The 22,926-nt window shown below is 54.5% G+C and overlaps 2 protein-coding genes across 5 annotated transcripts; both read left to right on the forward strand.

The window, feature by feature from the left end:
* Positions 1–173: 173 nt before the first annotated feature.
* Positions 174–19,032, forward strand: ZDHHC1 (zDHHC palmitoyltransferase 1; the record flags this gene model as incomplete). 4 transcript variants are annotated; one of them, XM_080829171.1, is made up of 13 exons in its annotated part: positions 174–467; positions 3,926–4,044; positions 6,259–6,305; positions 7,665–7,907; positions 10,927–11,102; positions 12,686–12,787; positions 13,145–13,269; positions 13,368–13,526; positions 13,816–13,928; positions 16,786–16,868; positions 17,111–17,204; positions 17,344–17,422; positions 17,524–18,004. In XM_080829171.1, 11 exons carry the CDS (start codon positions 6,297–6,299, stop codon positions 17,808–17,810), a joined length of 1,470 nt encoding a protein of 489 aa, XP_080685297.1. In that variant the 3' UTR covers positions 17,811–18,004. The 4 variants fall into 4 exon arrangements, with proteins under 4 accessions (XP_080685297.1, XP_080685298.1, XP_080685299.1 ...); XM_080829172.1 differs by lacking the exon at positions 3,926–4,044 and having other exon boundaries at positions 183–467; XM_080829173.1 differs by lacking the exons at positions 174–467; positions 3,926–4,044; positions 6,259–6,305 and adding an exon at positions 18,909–19,032 and having other exon boundaries at positions 7,635–7,907; positions 17,524–17,729.
* On the forward strand, positions 18,909–22,606 carry TPPP3 (tubulin polymerization promoting protein family member 3). Its single transcript, XM_080829174.1, has 4 exons — positions 18,909–19,108; positions 21,511–21,704; positions 21,820–21,973; positions 22,075–22,606. The coding sequence occupies exons 2-4, from the start codon at positions 21,517–21,519 to the stop codon at positions 22,261–22,263; spliced, it is 531 nt and encodes a 176-aa protein (XP_080685300.1). The 5' UTR covers positions 18,909–19,108; positions 21,511–21,516; the 3' UTR covers positions 22,264–22,606.
* Positions 22,607–22,926: the final 320 nt, after the last annotated feature.

The raw sequence follows: 22,926 nt of genomic DNA on the forward strand, positions 1-22,926 counted from the left end.
CGGGGGGGGGGAGGGGCGGGGGCGGGAATGGGTTTTTGAGGAGAAAAGTTGAAAGGGAATGGGGAAAGGGGTCAGCTGGGGTTCTAGGGCTCCCTGATGGGCCCCTCCCCAGGCTCGATGCCCGTGCGAAGCGACGCAGCGCGGTTTGGCCGCTGTGGGGCGCCGTAGCCTGCGCGGTTGCCAGGGGAACGGGCCCAGCGCCTGAAGAGTTCCAGCCCGCCGCGGCCTGCCCCGGCCGCACCGCCAGCCCGCTCCAGCAGTAGCCCGGGGACTTGCTGGCCCAGCCACCGTCGCACGGCCCAGGATGGGGCTCTGCTCCGGGCTGCGCCGCCGTCTGGTCCCGGGTATCATATCCGCTGCGAGGGTCTGAAGTGCTGCCGCCCTGGAGGGTGGACGTCCAGGCGCGGGGGCTGAACCACTGGGTGACCTTGGCAGGGCCGATCTGGCTCGGTCGCCGCGACGCGCAGGTGAGGAGCCCCCATCGCCGCCCTCACCTGGAAGCCTGGCCTGAGCCACAGGGTTGTGGCTGCCCCCCGCCCCGCCGTGCTCTGCGCTCACCTCTGCCTGGAGCCCGTGGCTTGGACTCCAGGGACAGGGCAGAGCGCTGGGCTTCCTTCCAACATTCATCAGGTTCACGTATCTGCGTTGAGCGCCTACTGTGTGCCAGACGCCGGGCCACGGAGGACTCCGAGAAACGGCTATCTCCAGAACCCACAGAGTATTTGGGGGGGGGGTGTGCTGGCGCCAGGTAGAGGACAAAGGTGATTTTAAGTCGAGATAAGTGCTCTGGTGATGTAATGGAGGGGGCAGGGGTGGTGGTCAGGCAGGGTCTGCTGTAAAACGTGACTTTGAAGCTAAGACCTGAAGGTTGAAAAGAAACCAGCATTGTAAGTAGGGTAAGGGTGTTTGTGGAAGAGGGAAAAGCAAATGCAAAGGTCCAGAGACAGCAAAGTACCATTAAGGAACAGAAAGGGGGAGGGGAGCATTGAAGGGTGTAATGGGGGTTTCAATTTTATCCCAGCAGCAGGAGGAAACCGTTGAAAAGTTTGAAGGAGTCTGAAATTTTGAAAAGCTCACCTTCCTCTGGCTGCTGTAGGCAGCGCCTTATGACCACACACCAAGTCAGTTGAGGGCCATCCTAATTCTGCCAGGCTAGCTGTGTCTTCTAGAAGTTAGTCCCTGTGAGACCCAGTGTCTTCATCTGTGAAAGGGAGATGTTGTTCCGCATGTTGTTTATGAGAGACAAAGTGATGGACCAGCCCATGGAGACCAGTGATGAAGGAGGTTTCTGAGATCTCTGAGTTGTGAGGGTTTATAAGTGAATTCTGTCAAAGCAGTTAAAGCAGTGCCCCCACACAGAAAAAGTACACTCTAAATGCTAGTAGGGGAGTAATGATGGAGGCTTGGTTTCGGGTGATGGCAGCAGAGATGGTAAGAAATGCTGTCATTTTTCTTATTGAAGGAGAGTTGGATTTAGAGATAGGTGAAGGGTGGTCTCTGCTTTTGTGGAACTGGTGGTTCGCTGTGGGAGTTGGGTTTGTAAACAGATAATCACAGGAGCTGCAGTAAAGGCAACATTGGTGCTTAATTAGCCAGGGTTTTTTTTTTTTTTTCCTTTTGTTTTTCTTAACGTTGTTTTGACACAACTTTGTTCTTAACGACTGTTTCTTGGTGGGTGTTCCTTAGGGCTTGCTCCTACAATCATGTGAGTTGATTTCCTGGTTAAAATCAACAACCCTTGGCTCCTCAGTGGTCTTGTTTTCACTCCATGTTACTCCACCCTTCTTGTCCCCTTTCCCTGGCTGCACTTGAACCCCAAAGAGTTTGCAGTGGTTGCTTCAGCAGGAGAATGGTACAGACAATGTTTTCGGACCATGTCAACTCAGGAATGATTGAGGTTTCAGGCTTTTCTTGCTCTAGCATCAAACTTCTGCATGTTGTTTATGTGAGGAGCCCAGCTAGATGTAAGATCAGTGATCGGCGAGGACTATGAGAACAGCTTGAAGTTTCAGTTTATTTTCTGGGCCTTGTGATGATGTGCATCTTTTAGTCAAACTGGTGCCACTTCCCAGAATTTTAAGGCCAGAGACTTCTCTGGCACCTGTGAGGAATTTTTGTAAACAAAGTATTTGCCCCAAAACTTTTTAGAAATGACTTTTCACATCATAAAACAGTGTGCACCATGCCACATTTTTCTCCAGCTCCTGTTTAGGTTGAAATTGGGCATCTGTTAAATCTTAGTGAAAATTGTTTTAAAAGCAGATCCAGGGGAAAAAAAGATGAAAATATGGTAAGAAGTATCCATGGAAAATAATTCTGGTGGCAGCCATAAATCCTCTAGCTTTTCTTAGCAAAAAGCAAAGATGGCTGTGAGCAAAACCATCCTGTGGTGTGTACCTTCCCTTTGGGTTCTGGGGTCATGGGAAGCTAAGTTGGCCTTTGGCTGAGGACTGGACCAAGGTCCTGCCCAGCAGCTCCTCTGTTGTGCTGCCTGGTGATCCAGTTCCAGCTTTGACAAGACCCTTCCTCACAGCTTTGCAGATGAACCACTGAGAATTGCTTTGGAGAATGAGAAAGCATTGAACTAAAACCAGGCACTCTTTTTGCATGGTCGTTAGGTGGGATTTCCTTGCTTGTCAGGTGTGGTACAGGGCTCTAGAGCCCACATTTGGTCTGCATGGCAGCACGATGGGGCCTGGAGGGTAAGAGGTGACACTCCTCAATTATTTGACATAATTTTTTTTTTCAAAATCATTAAATGCACGTGCTAGAAAAAAATTTCAAACAGTGCACAAAGCAAATCTCTCTCACCCCAGCCACTAACTCTTCTGCCCAGAGGCTGGCTGCCCCTGTGTTTGTCTTCTTGCATTTCTTTCCAGAGAGAATCTGTGCAAATAGAAACTTAAACATCTCTCCATCCTGCTTTGTTTTTACTCACTTGGTAGCACGCTCTACAACTAGCTGTCCCACATCTTGCTTTTCCCCTTCACTGTGTATCGAAGGTCATTTCATTCCTCCCTGTTCTGATGTTGTACCGCATTTCACTGTGTGGATGTCCCACAGTCAGTTTACATTGTTTTTTGTCCTTTATTATTACAAACAAGACTGCAGTGACTCTTTGTGTACTTTGTGACCATATGTATAAGATAAATATCTAGAAATGGAATGACTGGGCCCAAGGGTATGTGTTCTTAAGTTTGGTAGATATTGCCAAATTGCCTTCCAGCTAACTTTTTTTTTTTCTTTGTAAGTGAGCCCAACACGGGGCTTGAATTCACAAACCTGAGATCAAGAGTTGCATGCTCTATTGAAGCCAGGTGCCCTCCCCCCACCACCCCCCAGCTAACTTTTTTTAAAAGCTGAGTCAAGGAGACACCTAAAGAGGTGGGTCTGAAATTTGCCTCTGGGTTGCCCAATCTGTGAGAGGTAGGGAAGGAACCAGAACCTGGCTCTGTCTCCAGGCCTAGTCCTCTTGCCTAGCTCCAACCTGCCTCTCTCCGTTGGTGGCTCAGGCTCCCAGGCCCTCAGTACCCCTCAACAGCCCAGGTTCTTCTCCTCTGACCCCATCACTCTACCCTCCCAGTTCAGTGGCCTTCTCCTACAGATTCTCTTTAGTAATTAAGTTGATTCTTTTCTGAAATTCTAAGGCATCTTGCAGGAATGCAGGGTTGCCCACTGCCTCTCCAGGGCTGGGACTTTTCACCTCAGTCTGGTTGTTTTGAGGGTGCCATTCATGAATCTCAGAACAGCATTTCCAAAAATTTTTTGGGGGGGGGTGAGAGCAGAGGTGGGCGAGAGGGAGGTGGATCAGTCATATAACTATTCTGCAGTTCATAATGAGAACTTGAAATGTTAAGAGTTCCCTCATTTAAATCAGGCATATAAATTAAGGTCACCTAACTTTCTTTTGAAAATGCTATTTTAGGGTTTTAGCAAGTGAGTGTTAACAGGAAGAGACTGTTGTCATCCGGACAATGACCTTCACCTTACTGGGAGAACTGGGAGGGGCCTGTACAGCCCCCTCCAAGCCACCTAAGAAGCCAGGTGGGTTCTTGGCTTACCCAGGCAGTGGGGACCTTTGCCCATAACACTCCATGGGGCCTCTTCGCTCTTGTCGTTCCTCCATCTCCACCAGTTTAACTTCTGTGACTGCAGAAGGTACATGAAAAATCTTTTACTAAGGCTCATATATACCTCTCAGCCCACCAGAGATGCAGCTGGGGGCATTGGGTGGTCTAAGGGACCTTGTGGCTTGACCTCCATCTCCTGACCAATTCCTCCCAAAGCATAAGGCTGCTGCCTTCCCTGGCCCACCCTATTGTGGTGTCACCTTTCCCCTCTTGCTCATGCCCTCTTCCCCACTAGGACTAGAAATTTTGTAAAACACCCACCACCTTTATGTGATTCCCCTGCTTTAAAGTTCCTTTGACTCCTGGTGGCTCTTTAGTAGTACCCAAGCTTCCTTGCCTGGCCTTCTGGGCCCCATGGAATCTGACCCTGCAGCTTCTCAGAACTCAACTCTCTCTCTGGCTCCATCCCCTGCACACCCCCCGCCCTTCCTCATCCACCCTGTGTTCTGTTACACTGAATGGCTGGCCCTTGCAGGACCCATTCACCCAACTGCCCTGTCTGGGCCCCCAGAAAGCAGGAGCCTGGTCTCATCTGTGTTTACATGTTCAGCGCACTCATGGGGCTGGGCCCCCAAAGTGCTGACTGGGCCAGTGTGTGAGTGCAGAGGCTGTCCAAGTTGTCCGGGAGCAGAGCCATGCATCGTTCAGTCTGGTCTTCTAGAGAAGTGCCAAGAGGGAAGGGACAGAGAAGTTCCTGGGTCTGGTGACAGTACTCGGTCCCATCCCTGCTTGAGGACCCATCTTGGATTCTCTCCTACCTCTCAGCTCTTTTAACCAAAGTCCTTCAGGCCCAAAGAATTTTTAGCCACCAGCCCCACAAGGGAAAATGTCATCAGTTAAGAGCAGGCTGGCCCAGGTTTTTGGGGCAGGTGGAGTGCCAGCTTGGGTGTCCACTCTGGAGTGCTGCTACTAGAGCAAGGGCTTTAGGCCCAGTAGCACCATCCCCGTGCCCACAGTCTCATGTGAGCAGCACCCTCCCTGGGCCAAGGGTCCCTTGGTTTGGAGTCAGAGCCACCCTCAAGGCCTCAGATGGTGACTCCTCCCACTTTAGGTAATCAGGGAGGCAGCAGCACCGGGGGATGCCGATGGCCACTGCCAGCCCACTCTGGGCAGTGGGGACATGTCAGCCATGTGTCTCTGCTTTTTTCTTTAGAAACTTCCTCAAGGAGTAGGGCTGCAGAGATTTGAGGAGGGTTCCCAATTCATGGGTTCTCTTTGAAGTAGTTACCCTGGTGATGATGTCACTGGAGAACTGAGGTGCAAGCCACAAGGATTTGCCCCTGAGCAGTCACCCAGCTCGGCTGTTCACCAAGCTTCACCTGATGACCTTTGACTGTTTCCAGAAATCAAAGACAGATTTGTTACCTCTGAAGACATTGAAAGTGAAGTGGTGCCAATTTGTTTTTTTTAATCACCTTTGTCCCTTTGATCAAAGGTGAGATGGTTAGAATGACCATGCAGTGGCCTAGAACTCATGGTAACATGTTCCTTAGGACCACTGGTTTAAGAAAGCAGCTTCAACCAACCCCATCACTTTGAAAATTAACCTCACAGAGTATCAGATGCAGCTGCTTCCCTTTGCAGAAATGGGGACAAGCCAGAGGGCTATTTTAAGGGTAATTACAATATCTGTCATTTAGGGACCATTTATGTGTTAGGGCCTTTCTTACAGGGTCACTGATCTACACACAGCCCTGGGTAGCCATCCCTACCCCCTGTTTTCCAGATGAAGAAACTCCAGCCACTCAGCCAGGACTTGAACCTAAATCTGTTTCCTCCAAAGCTGGGGCTCTTTATTCACCTTTCTTTTCACGGTTTCTTATTGTAGACAAAGCAGATGACCCAGGGATTCCACTTGAGTCCCTGAGAGAAAACTAAGGCCACTCCATTTAGCTCAGAGATGAACAGGCCAGACTTGACCTGCAGGAGGCTCTAAGCCTCGGGCGGGATGAAGGGCAGTGGCTAAGTGGGAATGTCCAGCATTCAGGGTAAGAGCCAGTGGTGGGGGCGCTGGGGCAGGAGGGGTGTCTGTATGGTGGCTGTGCAGACTGAGGGCAGAGTGGGCCATGGTTTCGCGTGGGCTAGGATTCCACATCATTTACTGCACCCACATCTCCCTTTATTTCAGATGTTTTCAAGTCAGCAAACATTTACTGAGCACCTACTATGTACAAGGTATGTTGTGGATGCTTGAGGGAGGGCGTGTGGGGAATAGGGGTGAATGAATCGCAGTATTGTTGCTACCCTTCGGAGAAACTGGCAGAACGGGGATGACACAGTGTTCCGAGTGGCAGAGTGACTTGCCCAATAAAGACTAAGCATGAGAGCCCCCTGACTCTGCTTGGGGCATCAGGTAAAGCTTCCTGGATGCTTAGACTGGGCTCTGAAGGTCAAGTCACATTTTGTTGGGCTGAGAAGTGAGGAAGATGTTCTTGGCAGATGTGCTGAGGGGTGTTTGCTGTACTTTCTGGCATAGTCAGACTTCCTGACCTACGGGTATGGCCTCCTAAAAGTAGAGTCCAACCGCCTGGGTTTTGTCCCCTGCTCCTGGCCTTCCCACCACGAGTTCTCCCAGTTGTGGCACTTTGCCTGCCCAGGCTCTAGTCCCGCTTCAGTCCCAGAAGATAGTGGGGGTGGGACTCTTCCTTCTGGAATGACTGCACACCCTGCCTGCCTTGCTTGTGATTTTGGCCACAAGGCCACCTCTTAGATGGAAGGATGGTGGCTTGGAGGCTGGGGGAGTGCTGCCACCTGGTGGTCGGCCTCTAAAGGAGGCTCTGCCTTCGGTGAGATCTCAAGTGAGTCAAAGAGCATCAGCTCACCTTCCTGTTCCCCGTGCACCAGGCCCCAATTTACCTGGAGAAACATGGTCATCTGCTGGGAGTGAAGCAAGGAGGGATCCTCCCTTCTCGGTTGCATGCTGGCTCCTCCCCAGTTAAGAAGTCTCAGGCAGCCCTTCTGAGGCATAGGAGAGATTGTTTAGGGTCTCCCACTGGCCCCTGTCCTAAAGGGAGTATGTGCTGGCCCCGGGACAGAGGCCAGACCCCCTTCTGAGCACCCCTACTCCCTGTTTGCCCTCGCAAAGAGTAAGGGGGCCCTCTCTGACACTTGCATTTGGGCCTCAGGACAGAGGTGACTAATAGAATCAGCATGTGTTCTCACAGCTCTGGCCTCAGCCTGATACTGTTAACAGATGACAACATGTCTTACTGGGTTTAACTTTGATGGCTGTGGAGATGGAGCACTTCGAGTAACAGGCGGCCCACTGTGTCCTGAATAAACCCTGGACCCTCCTACCTTGTCTTGGTGGGGGCCAGAGCCAGAGCTTGCTCTGGGGCTTTGAGAAGAGCGCTACACTACCACCCTCCCCCACCAACTATTGTCCTCATCCTAGGGCGCTAGTTCCCTCTGGCTGGGAGATGGCTCCGCGTCCCAGCCTGCTCCCCTCTGCTGAAACCTGGCTGTAGGCTTGGGGTTCTGGGCTCCATCCCAGGCTTCAGGCTAATGCTCTCTCTACTTTTTTTTCCTCTGGAGATGAACATCTGCAACAAGCCCTCCAACAAGACAGCTCCTGAGAAGAGTGTGTGGACGGCGCCCGCACAGGCCAGCAGGCCCTCGCCGGAGCTGCAGGGCCAGCGGTCCCGTCGGAATGGGTGGAGCTGGCCCCCTCACCCGCTCCAGATTGTGGCTTGGCTGCTCTACCTCTTCTTCGCTGTCATTGGCTTTGGGGTCCTTGTTCCCCTCTTGCCTCACCACTGGGTGCCTGCTGGCTATGCTGTATCCTTGGGAAAGTGTAGTACCTGGAAGTACTGGGGCAGTGGACAGGGCATGGCAGGGGCCAAGGCTGTGCTCTGGAGCCTCCGAGAGTGCAGGCAGGCCCCTTCACTGCCCGGGAGGACCAGCTGCCTGCCAGCCTGGCTTCCAACCCCTATTTGACCTCCCTGCCTGATGGGGTGAGCAGATGGACCTAATGTACTTTGGAGCATTTAAAGCCCACACAGCTGGGAACCTCATCAACTGAGGTACCACAAGAGTGATCACAGAAGAAAGCCTTAAAGTTAATTATGTCCAGAGCTTGACAGGGGATAAATTAGGGAGTAATTATTCCATTTACAAAAGACTTTTTCACTTTTCAAAAAGAGTCATGGTAGAATTCTTTTACATACTAAGTTTCCTGGTATATTTAAAATGTGGTTTTATATAGGGTCAAATAATTATGCTGTACCCGGGGCTGTTTAGGAGCTCCTTCGTTCTGTAAATCAGACTCTTAGGGTGAGGTTGAATTGACAAGAGGAGGGATAAAGATGCCCTGGAGGCTCCTGGGAACAGTAACAAACACAAACTTGCCTGAGCCCCAGTTGTGGCCACAACTCACAACTGGGAGCAGGGGACATGGCTACAAGGCTGGGAGATTGGGGTGCCACAGGTGGCCATGTGCTCCTCATCGTCCTCATCCTAGGGTGCTAGTTCCCCCCGGCTGGGAGATGGCCCCTGAAGGCCCCAGAAGGGGGTCTGGTCCTTGGGTCCCCAGGAGAGTGTGCCCTGGTGTGTGTGTGCTTCATGAAAATGATTTCTTGGGCTTCTTGGGGGAGGAGGACTAGAATGAGCTAAAGGAGGTTCGCAGGGATGAACTTGAAAACTTTGAGCATAGAGTCAGTAGCTCCTTTCTCGGCTGTACCAGGCTGAGCAGCTTCTGCCAGCTCACTGGTTCTCAGCCTCATCCTCTGTCTGACAGGAAGAGTCCTGCCAGCGTCCCAGAGGACAAGGAACGTGCAGGAGTGTGTGTGTGAGCGCTGGAATGTGTGAGCTAGAAGTGTTAGTGTGCTTTGTTAGGAAACTGCAGAGCCCTCGGCTGATGAGTGACAAGGACAGGTGTGTGGAGAAGGACTCTAGAGAAGGTTGTTGTCCTCAGACACCAGCAATGTTACCGGGGGCCTTCCTGGTTCACTAGGGCCCAGGGCCATCAGCTCTGTGAAAACTGGCCTTTCCCTGAGGTGACTTAACAGGCTTTAGTCAGTGCTCTTAAGTAGAATGCTTCATGAAACATTCCTCCTGTGATCTGCAATGGGCACACCCAGCACCCGGGATTACCTGGGTTTTGGCCACCAGGGTACCTGGGAAGCCAGGTTAATAACCACATGGTGGGAGTAAGTACAGTTGCTCCCAGTACCCAGCCAAGCCCCGCCTTTCGTTACCTACCAGGTGCCTGTCTCTTGTCTGTTCCTCTCCAGGTCTCAGCTGAGGTGATATGTCCTCAGGGCAGCCTTCTGGATCCCATCAGACTAAATGAGGCCACAGTTACTTAGTCCCATGAACTTCCTTTGTTGTAATCAACCTATTATGTGATTAACATATTATGTCCCACCTGACTGTAGGCTCCTTTGGGTGAGGGACTAAGTCTGTCGTGCTCTTCCTATTGCCCTTAGGGCCGGGTGTAGAGAAAGACCTCAGTGAACAGTTGAATGAATGAACCAAGGGGTGGGGAGGGGAAGGAGTGTTGGAGCAGGCAGGAAGCTAAATGTTTGCTAAATATTCCGTGTGTCTGAAGAGAGGCTGGAATGGTGAGGAGTAGAGGTTGGTGATATGAATAGTAAACTTTAGCTTGAGAGCCATTGAGAGCCACTGTAGAAATTGAAGCAGGCAAGGTTTTAGGTTTAAGCTATTCAAAGCTCACTTCAGGACCAAGTGAAGGGCAGGCTCAAGGGCACGCAGACAGGAGGAACAGTCAGGAGACTGAAATAACCCAGGGAAGGGGTGAAGGCCTGACCTACAGCAAGGGCCATTGGGACAGAGAGGTTGTGATAGGCTGTGGGACTCGAATTCAGTTGTGGTACAGCACCTTAGGGCAGAGCCTTGCTCATGCAGACATGTAGGGAAGTTTAGCCACTGGGAGGAGGAGGAAGAAGGAAAAAGGAGGTTGGGCTGCGGATGGATGGAGGATAAATGGTGGAAGGATGGTGTCTGCCTGGTTAGCAAGAGAATGGATGGATGGATGGATAGACGGATGGATAGCTGGATGTATGATAGATGGTGAATGGCTGCCTGGGTAAAGTCTCTTGGTGAATTTTTACTAATTTAGACTTTGAAGCAAGTTGTCAACATATTCGTCCCCAGTATTTGGTCTAGTCATTGAGCAGATAGGTCCTAGAAGGTCTGTGTTTTAGCTCCAGAATTAGCCATGCTGCCCCTGGCCAGGCCCTGAATATGTCAGGTCACCTTAGCACCCTCAGCCCTAGGTCTCCAAGTAGCTGGTCTCCAGTAGGGGAGGTGCTGGGTATATGAGACACTGTTTACAAGTGATTCTCCATCTGGCCCAGTTGCTGAGAAAGGATGGCTGCTTCCCTCTCAGAGTTGACTTCCTATGAAGGCAAGAGAAACAAAATTAGAATTTATATTTTGGGTTCCTCGGCCTTAGAGGATAATTTCCTTCAGTCTCACTTCATCATTTAGAATCTGAAACTAGATCATTTGGATTTTGAGGTCAGATCAGCCAGCCCCTGTGCCTGTCCTGGAAGAGTGAGGCCAGAGCCCTGTGGTTGGGCCCCCCAGCAGCAGTAGGCAGTGGCTTGTGAGCTTTGTTACCAGATGGCTCCTCTCTTCCATCTAGGGCATGGGTATGCTGAAGAGGTCTGACAAGAAAGCTCTTGTGGGGCTGGAGGTAGGAGGTGGCACAGGCAGAGAGAGTCACATGAGAGAGTCACATGGAGGTAGCCAGCCGTTGTCTGGCTCCAGAAAGTTGGGGAGGGGGCTTCCAGCCAGCAGAGTGCGGAGTTGAGTCTTTAACCTGCTGGGCCAGTGCATGGGCGCCATCTTTGCCGGCCACCTTGTGGTTCACCTGACTGCTGTCTCCATCGATCCAGCAGATGCCAATGTGCGGGACAAGAGCTATGCAGGGCCACTGCCCGTCTTCAACCGCAGCCAACACGCACATGTCATTGAAGATCTGCACTGCAACTTGTGCGACGTAGATGTGTGAGTGAGTGTGGGCTGAGGGTGTGTGGGTGGTGAGTGTGCCCCAGGAAACTGCCAGTGGGCACTCAAGGCAGAGAGGGGCAGGCCCAGGGCTTTAGAGTTATCCTGATGCCTCAGAACCCTTGTGTTTTACCTAGTCAAGAATCTTGATAGAGTGACAGAGAACTGGGTGGAGAAAGAGATTGGAAACAGAAGATGAGGAATGGCATTTCCAACAGTTAAAGTAGGAAATATTTGGCACTGCCACAGACTTTCCTAATGACTAACTCTGCCAATAACCCCCTCACCCCCCAATTCTCACAAGCATTTCCAGAGAGGGGCAGGAGGGGAATTAATGCTTGAGTACTTACCATGTGCTAAGTGCTTATGAACAACCCTGCAGGGTGGGCAGCATCTTCGTCAGCTCACAGAAGGGGAAGAGCCCAATGTTGCAAAAGGCTGAGAGGCCTGCCTGAGGTCATATTGCTGTTGGATAGCAGAATCAGATTCACAACCCAGCCTGCTTGGCCCCCAAGCCTGTACTGTTATCCTTAGTTACGCATGAGGAATCTGAGACCCAGAGATGCCAAGTAACTTCTTCCAGATCACACTGTTAGTGGGAAGGGCAATCAGAACGTGCAGAGCCCATACCCCCTTGGCTGTCCCGGACTGCCTCCCTAGGGCCTTCCCTACCTTCCTGGAGCTTCCAGCCTCAGGCAGGGGTTTGGGGATGGGGATATGGTCCAAGGCTAGCTCCACATTTCTAATCTTGAGATCTAGCAGCCTGTTGAAGGGGGTGTGTCCACAGGACAGAGTCAGAGCCAATGGCATTAAGGCACTGGAGAGTTTGGTGTCAGATCATCCTTTCCTTCACTAGGCACCAGTCAATGCATTGTTCTTTAGTGGATGCTATGGCAGTGGCTACCCACTCCATATTGTTCTGAGGGAAAGGGTTGCAGCTCACTCCTTCATACCCCTTTGGGCTTGCATCCCCAATGTGGCCTCACCTCATCTGACCCCCTGCGGTGAAATGCTCACCTAGATGTCAGCTTGCTTTTCTTCTTTTGGCTCTCTTTGAGTAGCCCAGACACACTGAGGTTTTCTGGAAGAATGCCAGTAAAATTCCCATAGACTGGCAGGGAAACAGGGAATCAAAAAATGGAGAATTCAGAAAAACCAGTGCATGCCCTGGACCCAAGCAGCCTTGCCTGGTCCCAGACCTGCATCGTCTCCTGGCGGGGCTCAGGGGTCCTTGCTTGGAAAGGAACCCCCATTTCCATTTCATACCACCGTCATGCAGGTGTGCAGTCCCAGAGTGGGAAAGTGTAATGCCTCCCACCCACTCCTTCCTGCCTTGGAGTCCCCTGGCCTTTCAGAAGCGAGGCCTCCTGTGGGTGCTCTGCTTCGCAGTGCCACCAGAGGGCGTGCACGCTACCCGTCGCCACGCTCCGTGGTGGAGCGGAGGGGCCGGGTGGATAACCTGCTCCAGGTCTGGTGTCTGGGTCCCTGGTCCCTCTGCCGCCCGCTCTGCTGCCCAGCGGTCTGCGGGAAAGTGCGGAAAAAGCTAGCCAACCGCGTTGTGCCCCTTCCACCCCTTCCCGCAGGAGCGCTCGCTCCAAGCACTGCAGCGCCTGTAACAAGTGTGTATGCGGTTTTGACCACCACTGCAAGTGGCTCAACAACTGCGTGGGCGAGAGGAACTACTGGTGAGAGGGAGACACAGGCCGCACCTTTGCCTGGGGATGCATGGGTCTGAGTGTGAGCCAGGGACCCTGAGTCTGCATATGTGGCTGGGGAGGGGTAGTATGCATTAGCATGGGCTGGTCTGAGGGTGATGCTCCTGATGGCTGCCTCCTGGGACTGCTGAGGGTGGGTTTGGGGTCTTCTTCCTGCTGGGGCAGCCGCCCAAATTAATCTTTGCCCTAAGCCATTGACTGCATGAGGAGTTGGGGCTGTGGGGTTATAGGCCTGGGTCCCCCTCCCATCCATGGGCCCTTCTGAGTTCTGGGCCCTTACCCAGCTGGAGCACCTGGGTGCTGACAGCTGCCCACGGCTGGGCCCAGGCTCTTTCTACACAGTGTGGCATCTGCCTTACTGGGTGTCCTGCTTCTCGTGCTGGTGGCCACTTACGTCTTTGTGGAGTTCTTTGTCAACCCCATGCAGCTGCGCACCAATCACCACTTTGAAGGTCAGTTTCAGCTCCTGGCCCACTCTCACCCTCCAACCCTGGGTCTGTTCCGGTCACTGGTCATAGCCCCAGATGAGCAGTCTGCCTGTGCCTTGCAGTCCTGAAAAATCACACAGATGTGTGGTTTGTGTTCCTGCCCGCTGCCCCTGTGGAGACGCAGGCTCCTGCCATCCTGGCCCTGGCGGCCCTACTCATCCTTCTGGGCCTTCTTTCCACAGCCCTGCTGGGCCACCTGTTCTGCTTCCACATTTATCTCAGTAAGTTACCCCCTCCCCTGCCCTAACACACACACACACACACACACACACCCCTAAACTTACGTCTGCCTTGCAGGGGATAGGGGTCCCTAGGCCACAGGGAGGTACCAGCTGTGCTATAGAACCCTGAAGCCTTCTCAGTGCTGCCTTTCTGTGGTGGCTTGGTCTCACTTCATGGATTAGTGTATTTGGGGACAGTGGTTTTAGGCTGGGGCTGGGTTCCCTCCCTTACCTTCTGAACTCTAGGATCCCCTTTCCACTGCATTGAGCCCTCTCCTCACCCCCTCAGTGTGGCACAAGCTCACCACCTATGAGTACATCGTGCAGCATCGCCTGCCACAGGAGGCAAAGGGGGCCCACAGGGAGCTCGAGTCATGTCCCCCCAAGATGCGGCCCATTCAGGTATAGAAGTGGCTCAGAGGGCTAAGGGGGTGGGTGTTGGGGCCTGGGTGTGGGAGGGGTTGTGGGCTGTGTAGCAAGCAGCAGTGATGAGACAGGGCAAAGGGAAGTAGGCCTGGAACCGCAGCTGGATTAGGGGATGCTGGAGGCAATAGGAGCGAGGCCAAGCCTATACTAAGCATGTGTCTGCTTGCTCAAGAGTGGACACAGCCAGAGGGAGCTCTGTGTTTCCCTGACCCCGTGTACACTCCTGCTGCAGGCTCTAAGCATGTATTGGAGGTAATGGAATGTGGAAGCCTGAAAGTGAGCATCTTGGGGTTGTAGAAGGGAGAGGGATGGACTAGCAAATAGGTAACTAGGATGGAGCCATCACTTCTCTATACCCCCCCCATCCCCATGACCCTGAGCCCTTGTACCCACTACCCTATTTAATCTTTAAGAGCCCATGAGGCAGGTAATGTAACTGTACCCATGTTGCAGATGAATCTGTTGAGGCCAAGAAGGGTTAAACAAGCTGGGTTTGGGAAGAGTTAAGGTCTTTGCACTCTGAAGCAGGAACCCTCCAGCCCAGCCCCTGACCAGTCTATCCCCATTCCCACGCCCCATGGCTTCCTGAGGTCAGTAGCTGGGGGAGGGGGTGGTCCAGTTCTTGGAGCCCCCAGGGACTGGGAAGGCAGGGGGCCCAGGCAGGCCTTGCTGGGAAGGCTGAACTCTAGATCCCAAGTCCTCATGGCAACTAGACACAAACACAGGCTGGTGGGCGGGTTGGGAGAAGGCTTGGGACCCCGCCTCTCCTGTTGTCATTGCCAGGGGTGGGCCAGGCTCCCAGGCCTGGGAGGCCTGGGGGAGTGCTGACTTTTGGTGGCAGCCCCCTGCCACACCACCGTGTACATAAATTGGTGCCTGGCACTGAACCCATCTAAGTGCAGTGGTAGCCATCCTGGGAGTGGGCATCTTCTCCATACCCACTTCACAGAGGAGACAGGCTCAGAAACAGAGGCAAGGGATTTTCTCAAGCTTCATAGTCAGTACCCATTGAGGCAGGGCTTGCCCTAGGATGCTTAGGCTGGAGGGCTCTAGACCCCTGCCCTGTAGTCACTGCCTGCCTAGGCTTGGAGTCAGGTGTGGCAGCAAAAGCAACAAGGGCGTTTAATATCCTCTGGATGTGACCTGAGAGAGGCCTCTCCAGGGGGAGGAGGGATATGCTTGTCCCATTGCAGAGAGGACTGTGCCAAGGTGAGAGGGACCATTTTGAATGTGCACATTTTGAAGGGCTCTGTGAGAGGATCCTAGGAACAGCTGTGATGAGAGGAAGGGGATTTGAGTGGGGACACCCTGGTATACCCTCAACCTTCCCAGCTGGCTAGGACCTGCCTCTTGTCTCATCCTGGCCCCTCAGGTTTCTGGGACCATTCTCTGCTGCTGCTTCTCCCACCCTTCCTGCCCCACCCACTTCTGGAGCCCAGGGGCACTAGGGTAGGCTTTACCCCTTTCTGCCGGGCCCTGGAGGGGTGCTGAGTCCACACTGGGGAAGAGGAAAGATGTGACCTGAGTATTACCTTGAGGTCCTAGTCTCACAGCTGACCTCTGACCCCTTGTCTAGTGTTCCTCTGATGAGGCTGTTACCCGCCCCCCCACACTACTTTTCAAAGGGCTAGCCTGGGCATTGGTTGGGGATGAGGCTTACCCTGGGCCTCAATCTCTGTATCTGTGCAGCCAGCATGGGACCAGCTGGGCTCTGTCCCCCAGATCTGCCAGGGCCCTGAAGGCAGCCTCCCCACCCCCACCCTGAGCAGGAATGCGGGAGGGGCCCCACTCTGGAGCCGTTGCCCCCAAACACAGGCTTGTTTTAGAGACAGTGTTGCTGTTACAGTGTCATCTCTGCATTAGTCAGGACGCCTGGGTCTCCATGGAAACGACTTCAGAGCAGGCGACAGCTGTCCTGTTGCCCTCCCCCACCCGGTGGGGGTGGGGCATCGTCCTGGCTCTGCCCTACACCCTCCATATCCAGGTTGGCTTTTTCCTAGCTTTCGTCTCCTCATCTGCATCCTCGTGGGCGTCCTGTGTGCTGGTGGTAGCCCAGCCCATTTCGGTAACCTCCTGGCCCCAGGTCCCTGTACTTTCAGGGGTTGGGTCTGCCACTCCCAGTGTGGCTGTGAGGATCAGTGATTAAAGTAGGCACAGAACTTGCCTATAAGCCTGATCCCGGATGGGGCTGTGGTGCTGTTTTTTCTCCACCTCTTAATGCCTCCTCTTTTGAGGTGGGGGAGACCTCCCATTGTCCCACCAGTCCCATCACTGCCCCCTTCCACCCCTCCCACCCTTCCAGGTAGCCAAGATTGTGGCTGGTACCTTGAGGACTTAGCTCCAGTCCATCATGCACACAGCCTTGGGTCCACACTCCGGCATATGAGCGGCTAGCCAGTCTCCCAGCCAGGGAAAAAAATCAGTTCAGGGACTGGAGCCCTGGGAGAAGAGAGGAACAGGAGAGGGTTACTCTGAGAGCCTCTTCCCCACCACCCACTTTGGCCAGAGCAGACTGTGTGCATTGAACCTGTGAGGCTGGGGGCTTCCTGGAGGAGGAGTTTGACTAGATGAAGTAAAGAAAATGGTAGGGAGGGGTAAGGTCCAGAAATGGGTGTTTTAAAGCCTTGGCCCACAAGAGGGATTTGCCCAGTATAGCTGGATAGCTTGGAGGATAGTCATAGATCTCTGCATCCAGACTTGCCAGAGAGACCAGTGAGAAGGGGGTGTTCTGTATAGGATGGGGAATTGTATACAGGATGGGTTGGGCTCAGGACCCAGAAGGCCTTGGATCCACACCTGGCCCCCCAGCCTCCCTGACCCACACCTTCCCCAGGAGATGGAGTTCTACATGCGGACCTTCAGCCATGTGCGCCCAGAACCCCCTGGCCAGGCCAGGCCTGCCACAGTGAATGCCAAGTGAGTGCAACCTGGGCATGTGCCACCTGGACATCTCTCATTGGCATGGCCGGGACATCCGAGGTGGGGGAAGGGGTAAACCAAGGCCAAAGTATAGGTCTGGTTCCAGACTGGCATGCCCTTAGACAAATCAATGCCCCTTTCTGTGTGCTAGGAAGAGAGGCTTATTTGAGGACCTCCTGTGGGGCGGGATTTGAGGGAACAATGGCCATCCAGCGATCATCCTTCCTCTTCCCCCTCAGTCTTTCCCAGTTCTTTGCCACCCAAGGCCAAGTGGAGGCCCCGCCACCCTCTTCCCCAGAGACTCGGGCTCTGTCCCCCAGGATCCGACCCCAGGTAAGGGGGACTGTGCTGGCCTCCTTACCCAGGAGGAAGGGGATGGAAAAGAACCCTCTAACCCGCCCCACTCTTCTGCTTCTTTGGGGGATGCGCAAGTCTAGGGAAGGGGGACTCAGGTTCTCCCCTCTCTCTGCAGAAAAAGAGGAAGCGGCGTGCGTATAAGGTGCCAACCTCTGGGACCTTGGACCCTGAATCGCAGCTGCCTAGGCTGCCAGGTGAGTGTCTTCCTGACCGTATCCTGAGCTCTGAGGGAAGGAACGGTAATGTCCCGAAAGTGTCGCAGTCCCCAGTTACACATTTTCCTCCATCCCTGCAGGGCCCCGGGCCCCAGGCCACAGCTCCAGCTCTTTGTCGGATTCCGCGGGCGCCAGCCCAGTGCACGCTGCCGCTGGGCCTGCAGGCGCCTACCACTCGGCATCAGCCGAGTCCATGGACGAGATTCCAGTGGCACAGACCCGCCTGGGCAGCGCAGCTCTGGCCGCCCCAGGGGGCAGGGGCCGAGAGCCTGGGCTGGCGCTGCAGGTGCGTGCGCCCGCAGTTTTCGTGAGCCCGAGCAGCGGCAAGCCGGGGGCGCGGGGCGGCCCGGAGGCCGGCCTGGATTAGTCCGGAGGAGAGGCAGGAGGGCCAAGGAGTAGCGGCCAGCCCAGATTCTCTATGCAAACACCCCCACCCTCGCCGCACCGAGTGCACTTTAGGAGCCCCTGCGGTCGGCGGGATGGGACCCCTTCCCCCACGACTCAGCAATACCTGCCCCACCGGCCATCATGCTCCAATAAAAAAAAATTTTTTTTAATGCTTTTGTGGACTTACTGCATACTTTCTTAATGGCAAGGTCCACAGGCCATCCTGGAGCTGGACCATTGTCAGTAGGCCTAGGGGCGGGGTGGGAGGGGCTCGTACATTGAGTCATCACCCAGATTGTCATATGGAATGGTACACGTGGACTGAAGGCGCTCTATTACAAGGCTCCTGGTTGTGAAAAGTACTCGGAAGGCTGCTTGGAGGTTATTTTTCTTGAAGATAGGGTTTATACTTGAAGAGGGAAAGCAGGTTTTTGGATCCGGAGGCAGGAGCAGAGACTGCGAGGCTGATACCGGGGTAGGATGGGAATAAAGGAGTACGCAGACGCCAGAGGTCCTGGAGCTTTTTCCTGCAGTTGGGATGGCAGTCGGTGTACCAGGATTCTGGGGCTGGCCACTTGATTCGCTTATTGTTCCCTCTTGCTCCCAGTGCTCCCGAGTTGTGGCCTGGGGATGCTGCACGTTAATTGGAAAGCTGTGGTCTTGAGCTAGCGCTAGACCCCATTGCCATTGAGGGAGGGGCCTTCTCGCTCCTCTCCCCACCCTAACTCCCCCCGCCCCCACCTTCTGTACCCTTCCGCCACCCCCGCCCGCTCCAGCTCCCAAATGGCCTTGGGTTGTGGCTCTGAGAAGCTTCATCTCCCCCGTGGAGGTGGGGGCCTGCTTTGAACTTTGTGGGAAGCCCCGGATGAGACTGTTTTCCCATTAGGGGGTTATCCGAGGACATCCAGAGCTGCAGGGATCGGGTCTCTCCTAGCGCGAAAGGCATGGAGCGGCCCTGGAGCTACGGGATAAGGCTTAAGCAGTAGCTCCGCCCCCCGCCCCCCCCCATGGAGCGCGGAGGGGGCGGGGTCTGGTGGGTGGGGCCAGTGTGACCTTGGTCATTCTCCCGCCGAGACAGCCCTCGGGGTGGGACTCGCTGTCTCTATGGAGACCGAGAAACAGGGGATAATACGGCGGAACCGCCCGGGCTGCAGTCCCGCCCTGGAGCCGGCAGGGAGCAGAGCTTTGGAGCCGCCTGGTCTCGCGTCCGTCGGTCCGTTCTTGCGTCTTTCTGTCTACTGAACACGCACTGCAGGAACAGTCACCAAGTGGAAGCAGGTAAGAGACCGGGGCGCCGACCACCCTAATCCGTATCCTGCATGATAAGGAAGGAGGTGGGGTGGGAGCGCCCTGGAAGGGGTTCCAATCCCAGATGGTACCGAGCCAGTTGAGCGGCCCAGCCCTGGGCCCCAGGCGTTCCTCCCCCACCTCCTCGCCCGGCTGATTGATGACTCCAGCTGTCCCAGTGGGGCCCAGCGGGTGGCCTCCGTTCTTGGGCGTGGCTGCTGCATCCTTGGCCTGCTAGACTCCTGGGACTACGGCCTGCGACCGGGCTCTACCTGATTAGTACCAAGAATCCTTCCCACAGACAAGAGTGAGCACTGGTTGCAGGATCCTGCCAGACACCTGGGACAAGCATCTGTGGCCCACAAGCTCCCCCAGACTTTACCCTTGGTCTGGGTCTCTGGATCCCTGGTGGGAGGCTGCAGTGTAGGAGGAGGGAAGGGGAGTGCTGTGTGGCCTGGGATTGTGGGCCCACAGAGTCCATTATGTAGGGGCTGTGGGGCCAGTCCCAGAAATTGCAACTTAGGGACGGGTGAGGGCGGTCACTGGGAGAGGGTTTTCAGTGTTAAGGCCAGTGGTAAATATAAAGGGGGTGTAGTTCCTTAGGGGCCCAGGCTGTGGTCACTGGAGGCCTTAGGATAAAAGGCAGAAGTAGATGTTTGCTGAGGACATGACTGAGGGTGTGGTCAGGCGGCTGCAGTGGAGATGCAGGGTGTGCTCAGGAGTCGACATGGGGGCTCTCAGTGCAGTACCTAGGAGTCTGGAAATGCAAGTCTGTGGGTGTGAACACTTGGGGAGCTTCAGGGCGGGGTTGAGCATGAGGCCAGAAAACTGTGGGTTGCGGACAATGGTGGGTGTGAGGATGTGGTTGGAGGCTACAGGTGTATGGAGAAGGGGTGAGTTGTGAAGCTCTGGTTAGGGGGCTCAGTAAGAGCTGTGGGTATGTTAGGGGGGTCCTAATCCCAAGACTGGGGTGTGTGTAGATGGAGGCAGCTGTAGTGGAGGGCTGCAGGTGTGATCAAGGAGGCCTCAGTACCGGGCTGTGATACATGAAGGGAGTTTCAGTGCAGGGCTGTAGGTGTGTTCAGGGGACTGCAGGGGGACTGTGAAGGTGTAGTAGGGACACTTTAGTGCAGGGCTGAGGGTATTATTGGTGGGTTTCTGTACAGTGCTGTTAATGGATGTGTGGGGGTGGGGGCTGCGGTAAAGGTCTAGGCCCTCAGTCCCAGGGCTAAGGGTGCGGTCAGGGGAATAAGGCCGAGAATGTTGAGTGGCCAGGGTTGAGTGCATTCAGCTATGGCAGTGTGGACTGGTGTGACGGTGCTCAGGGTGTGGCCAGGGGCTTCCATGGAAGATTGAAGGTGTAGACACTGGGGAAGTATGCTTCAGCATAGACTGTAGGTGTGAGGATTATAGGACCAAGGCCATAGTTCCAGTCACCAGCATGCCTCTGGGGGCTCATAACTCGACAACCCCTACCCATGCTAGTCCCCAAATCACCTGCTCCTCCTAAGCTCTACACACTGGGAGGTTACAGCACCAATGGATGGCAAGGGGCCAGGCAGTCATGGTTGTGCCCCAGGCGCTGGGAGTGCTGGTGTGCCGCACCCGTGGGCCCCAGTTCCCTAGCCCAGCCCAGCCCAGGAGCACTGGGAGCTTCTCTCTGAGCCACTCTGACACCATCCTGCCCTTAGCAACATTCTCCCAGTAGCACTACCCTCCCTTAGCAACTGTCTCCAGGCTTCACAAACTGTGGCCAGGCCAGCCCCAAACTCCTGCTCCCCTCATGTTTTTGTTTAACAGCAAATAGTAACAAGGTCCTGGCTGGGCCAGCTGCACCCCTGCCTAAGGCACATAACCCCTGCTTATGCTTTGGCTCCCTTCTCAGCCTGGGCTGTGTCTTGCTGGGTCCTGATGACCCTGACAGAGACCCTGTCCTAAATACCTGCCCAACTAGCAGCCAGGCATGGAACTCCTAGGGAGGGGGGCCAGCCCTGCCAACCTCACTTCCACCCGAGTAGGCCTCATGCCAGGGCCAGACAAAGCCACGGCCCCAGCTGCTGCCCTCACAGTCTTTCTGGACAGTGCCACTCTGTTCCCAGCCTAGTGTGGGCATCATGATTTCATCTTTTGAACTCTACTCTAAGCTAGGGCTGGCATTAAGTGACAGCACCTTTCCTTTTGGGGCTCTGGGGCCCAGGGACATACTGAGTGCTAGCCCCTTTCCCCAGGCAGCTCCATCTACGATTCTGAGGGTTTATGGCATAAGTGCCCATAACTCAGACCTTGGTAGATTTTGAGGTAGAGGCAGTGATGTTCTGTGCCCTGGGGAGAGGAGGGGTAGCTTGGCTGAGAGGTGACTGTGGTGGGTCATGTGTCCCCCCGCCCCCCGCCAGGGTGGCATGGCAACGAGCACCGATGTGGCTGGACTGGAGGAAAGCTTCCGCAAATTTGCCATCCATGGTGACCCCAAGGCCAGTGGGCAAGAGATGAATGGCAAGAACTGGGCCAAGCTGTGCAAGGACTGCAAGGTGGCTGACGGAAAGGCCGTGACAGGGACGGATGTCGACATCGTCTTCTCCAAAGTCAAGTGAGCCCCAGGCAGTCCTTGCTTCTGATGTTCCCAGAAGGTGGGGAACTGGGGGGCTGGAACCAGGGAAGACATGGAGAAGGGGGAAAACTAATGGTGCCCACATACCTGGCAGGGGAAAGTCTGCTCGGGTTATCAACTATGAGGAGTTCAAGAAGGCCCTAGAAGAGCTGGCAATGAAGCGATTCAAAGGGAAGAGTAAGGAGGAAGCCTTTGATGCTATCTGCCAGCTGGTGGCAGGCAAGGAGCCAGCCAATGTGGGAGTCACCGTAAGTATCTTGGCTGACGGGGATATGGGGAATCATGGCTGGGGGTGGAGGGCTGGGCTCCCTAACCAGGCATCCCTGGGGGAACAACTCTATCCAAACAGAAAGCAAAGACAGGAGGTGCTGTGGAACGGCTGACCGACACCAGCAAGTACACAGGCTCCCATAAGGAGCGCTTCGATGAGAGCGGCAAGGGCAAGGGCATTGCTGGGCGTCAGGACATCCTGGATGACAGCGGCTATGTGAGTGCCTACAAGAATGCGGGCACCTATGATGCCAAGGTCAAGAAGTGAGGCCTGGGAAGGTCCCCAGTGCGGCTGCCCCCAACAGATGCTCAGGCCTGGGCCTAAAGGGCATGTGGAGCAAGAGAGCCCTGTCCCCTCCCTGCTGGACCTACCACCCAGCGCTTTCTGCTCAGCCCCACCAGGACTCTGACCCAGACTGCTCTGCATCCCCTTCCCCTTCCTCTTTCCTCCCTGACTTCAGCTGTCTGGGGAGAGTCTGTGCCTATAGCCTCACTGCCCCAACCTAGCCCCAGGCATGGCTAACCCCTGCGTGCTTGCCTCATATTTAAGCTGCTGCTCTGGCCAAGTGCCTAATTCTTACCCAGACCTCAATAAAGACACCTTTTGTACCAATATGGCCTGGTCAGGTTTATAATAATAGGGTTAATGACATTCACACCTTGATGACCTCTGTTGCCACTCACTTGCATGTCACGCTCTGCCCAGAAAAAGACATACATCAGGCCCCTTCTATTAGCACAGAGCCAGACTGCCTGAGGATGCTCCTTAGGAAATTCTAAGGCCTCTCACCTCAGTCCTTACCCATAATCTTAAGATCACAGCTTGCCGTCCTGTTAGGGTTCAGTCTTGGCCTCTTCAGGAAAGAGGAATGAGACAGCAGACTAGGCCTGGGCCAGGTGTTGGGGAGGGCCCAGTGCCAGGCCTCAGGTG

Source organism: Martes martes (assembly GCF_963455335.1).
Source record: "Martes martes genome assembly, chromosome: 17".
NCBI lineage: Eukaryota > Metazoa > Chordata > Mammalia > Carnivora > Mustelidae > Martes > Martes martes.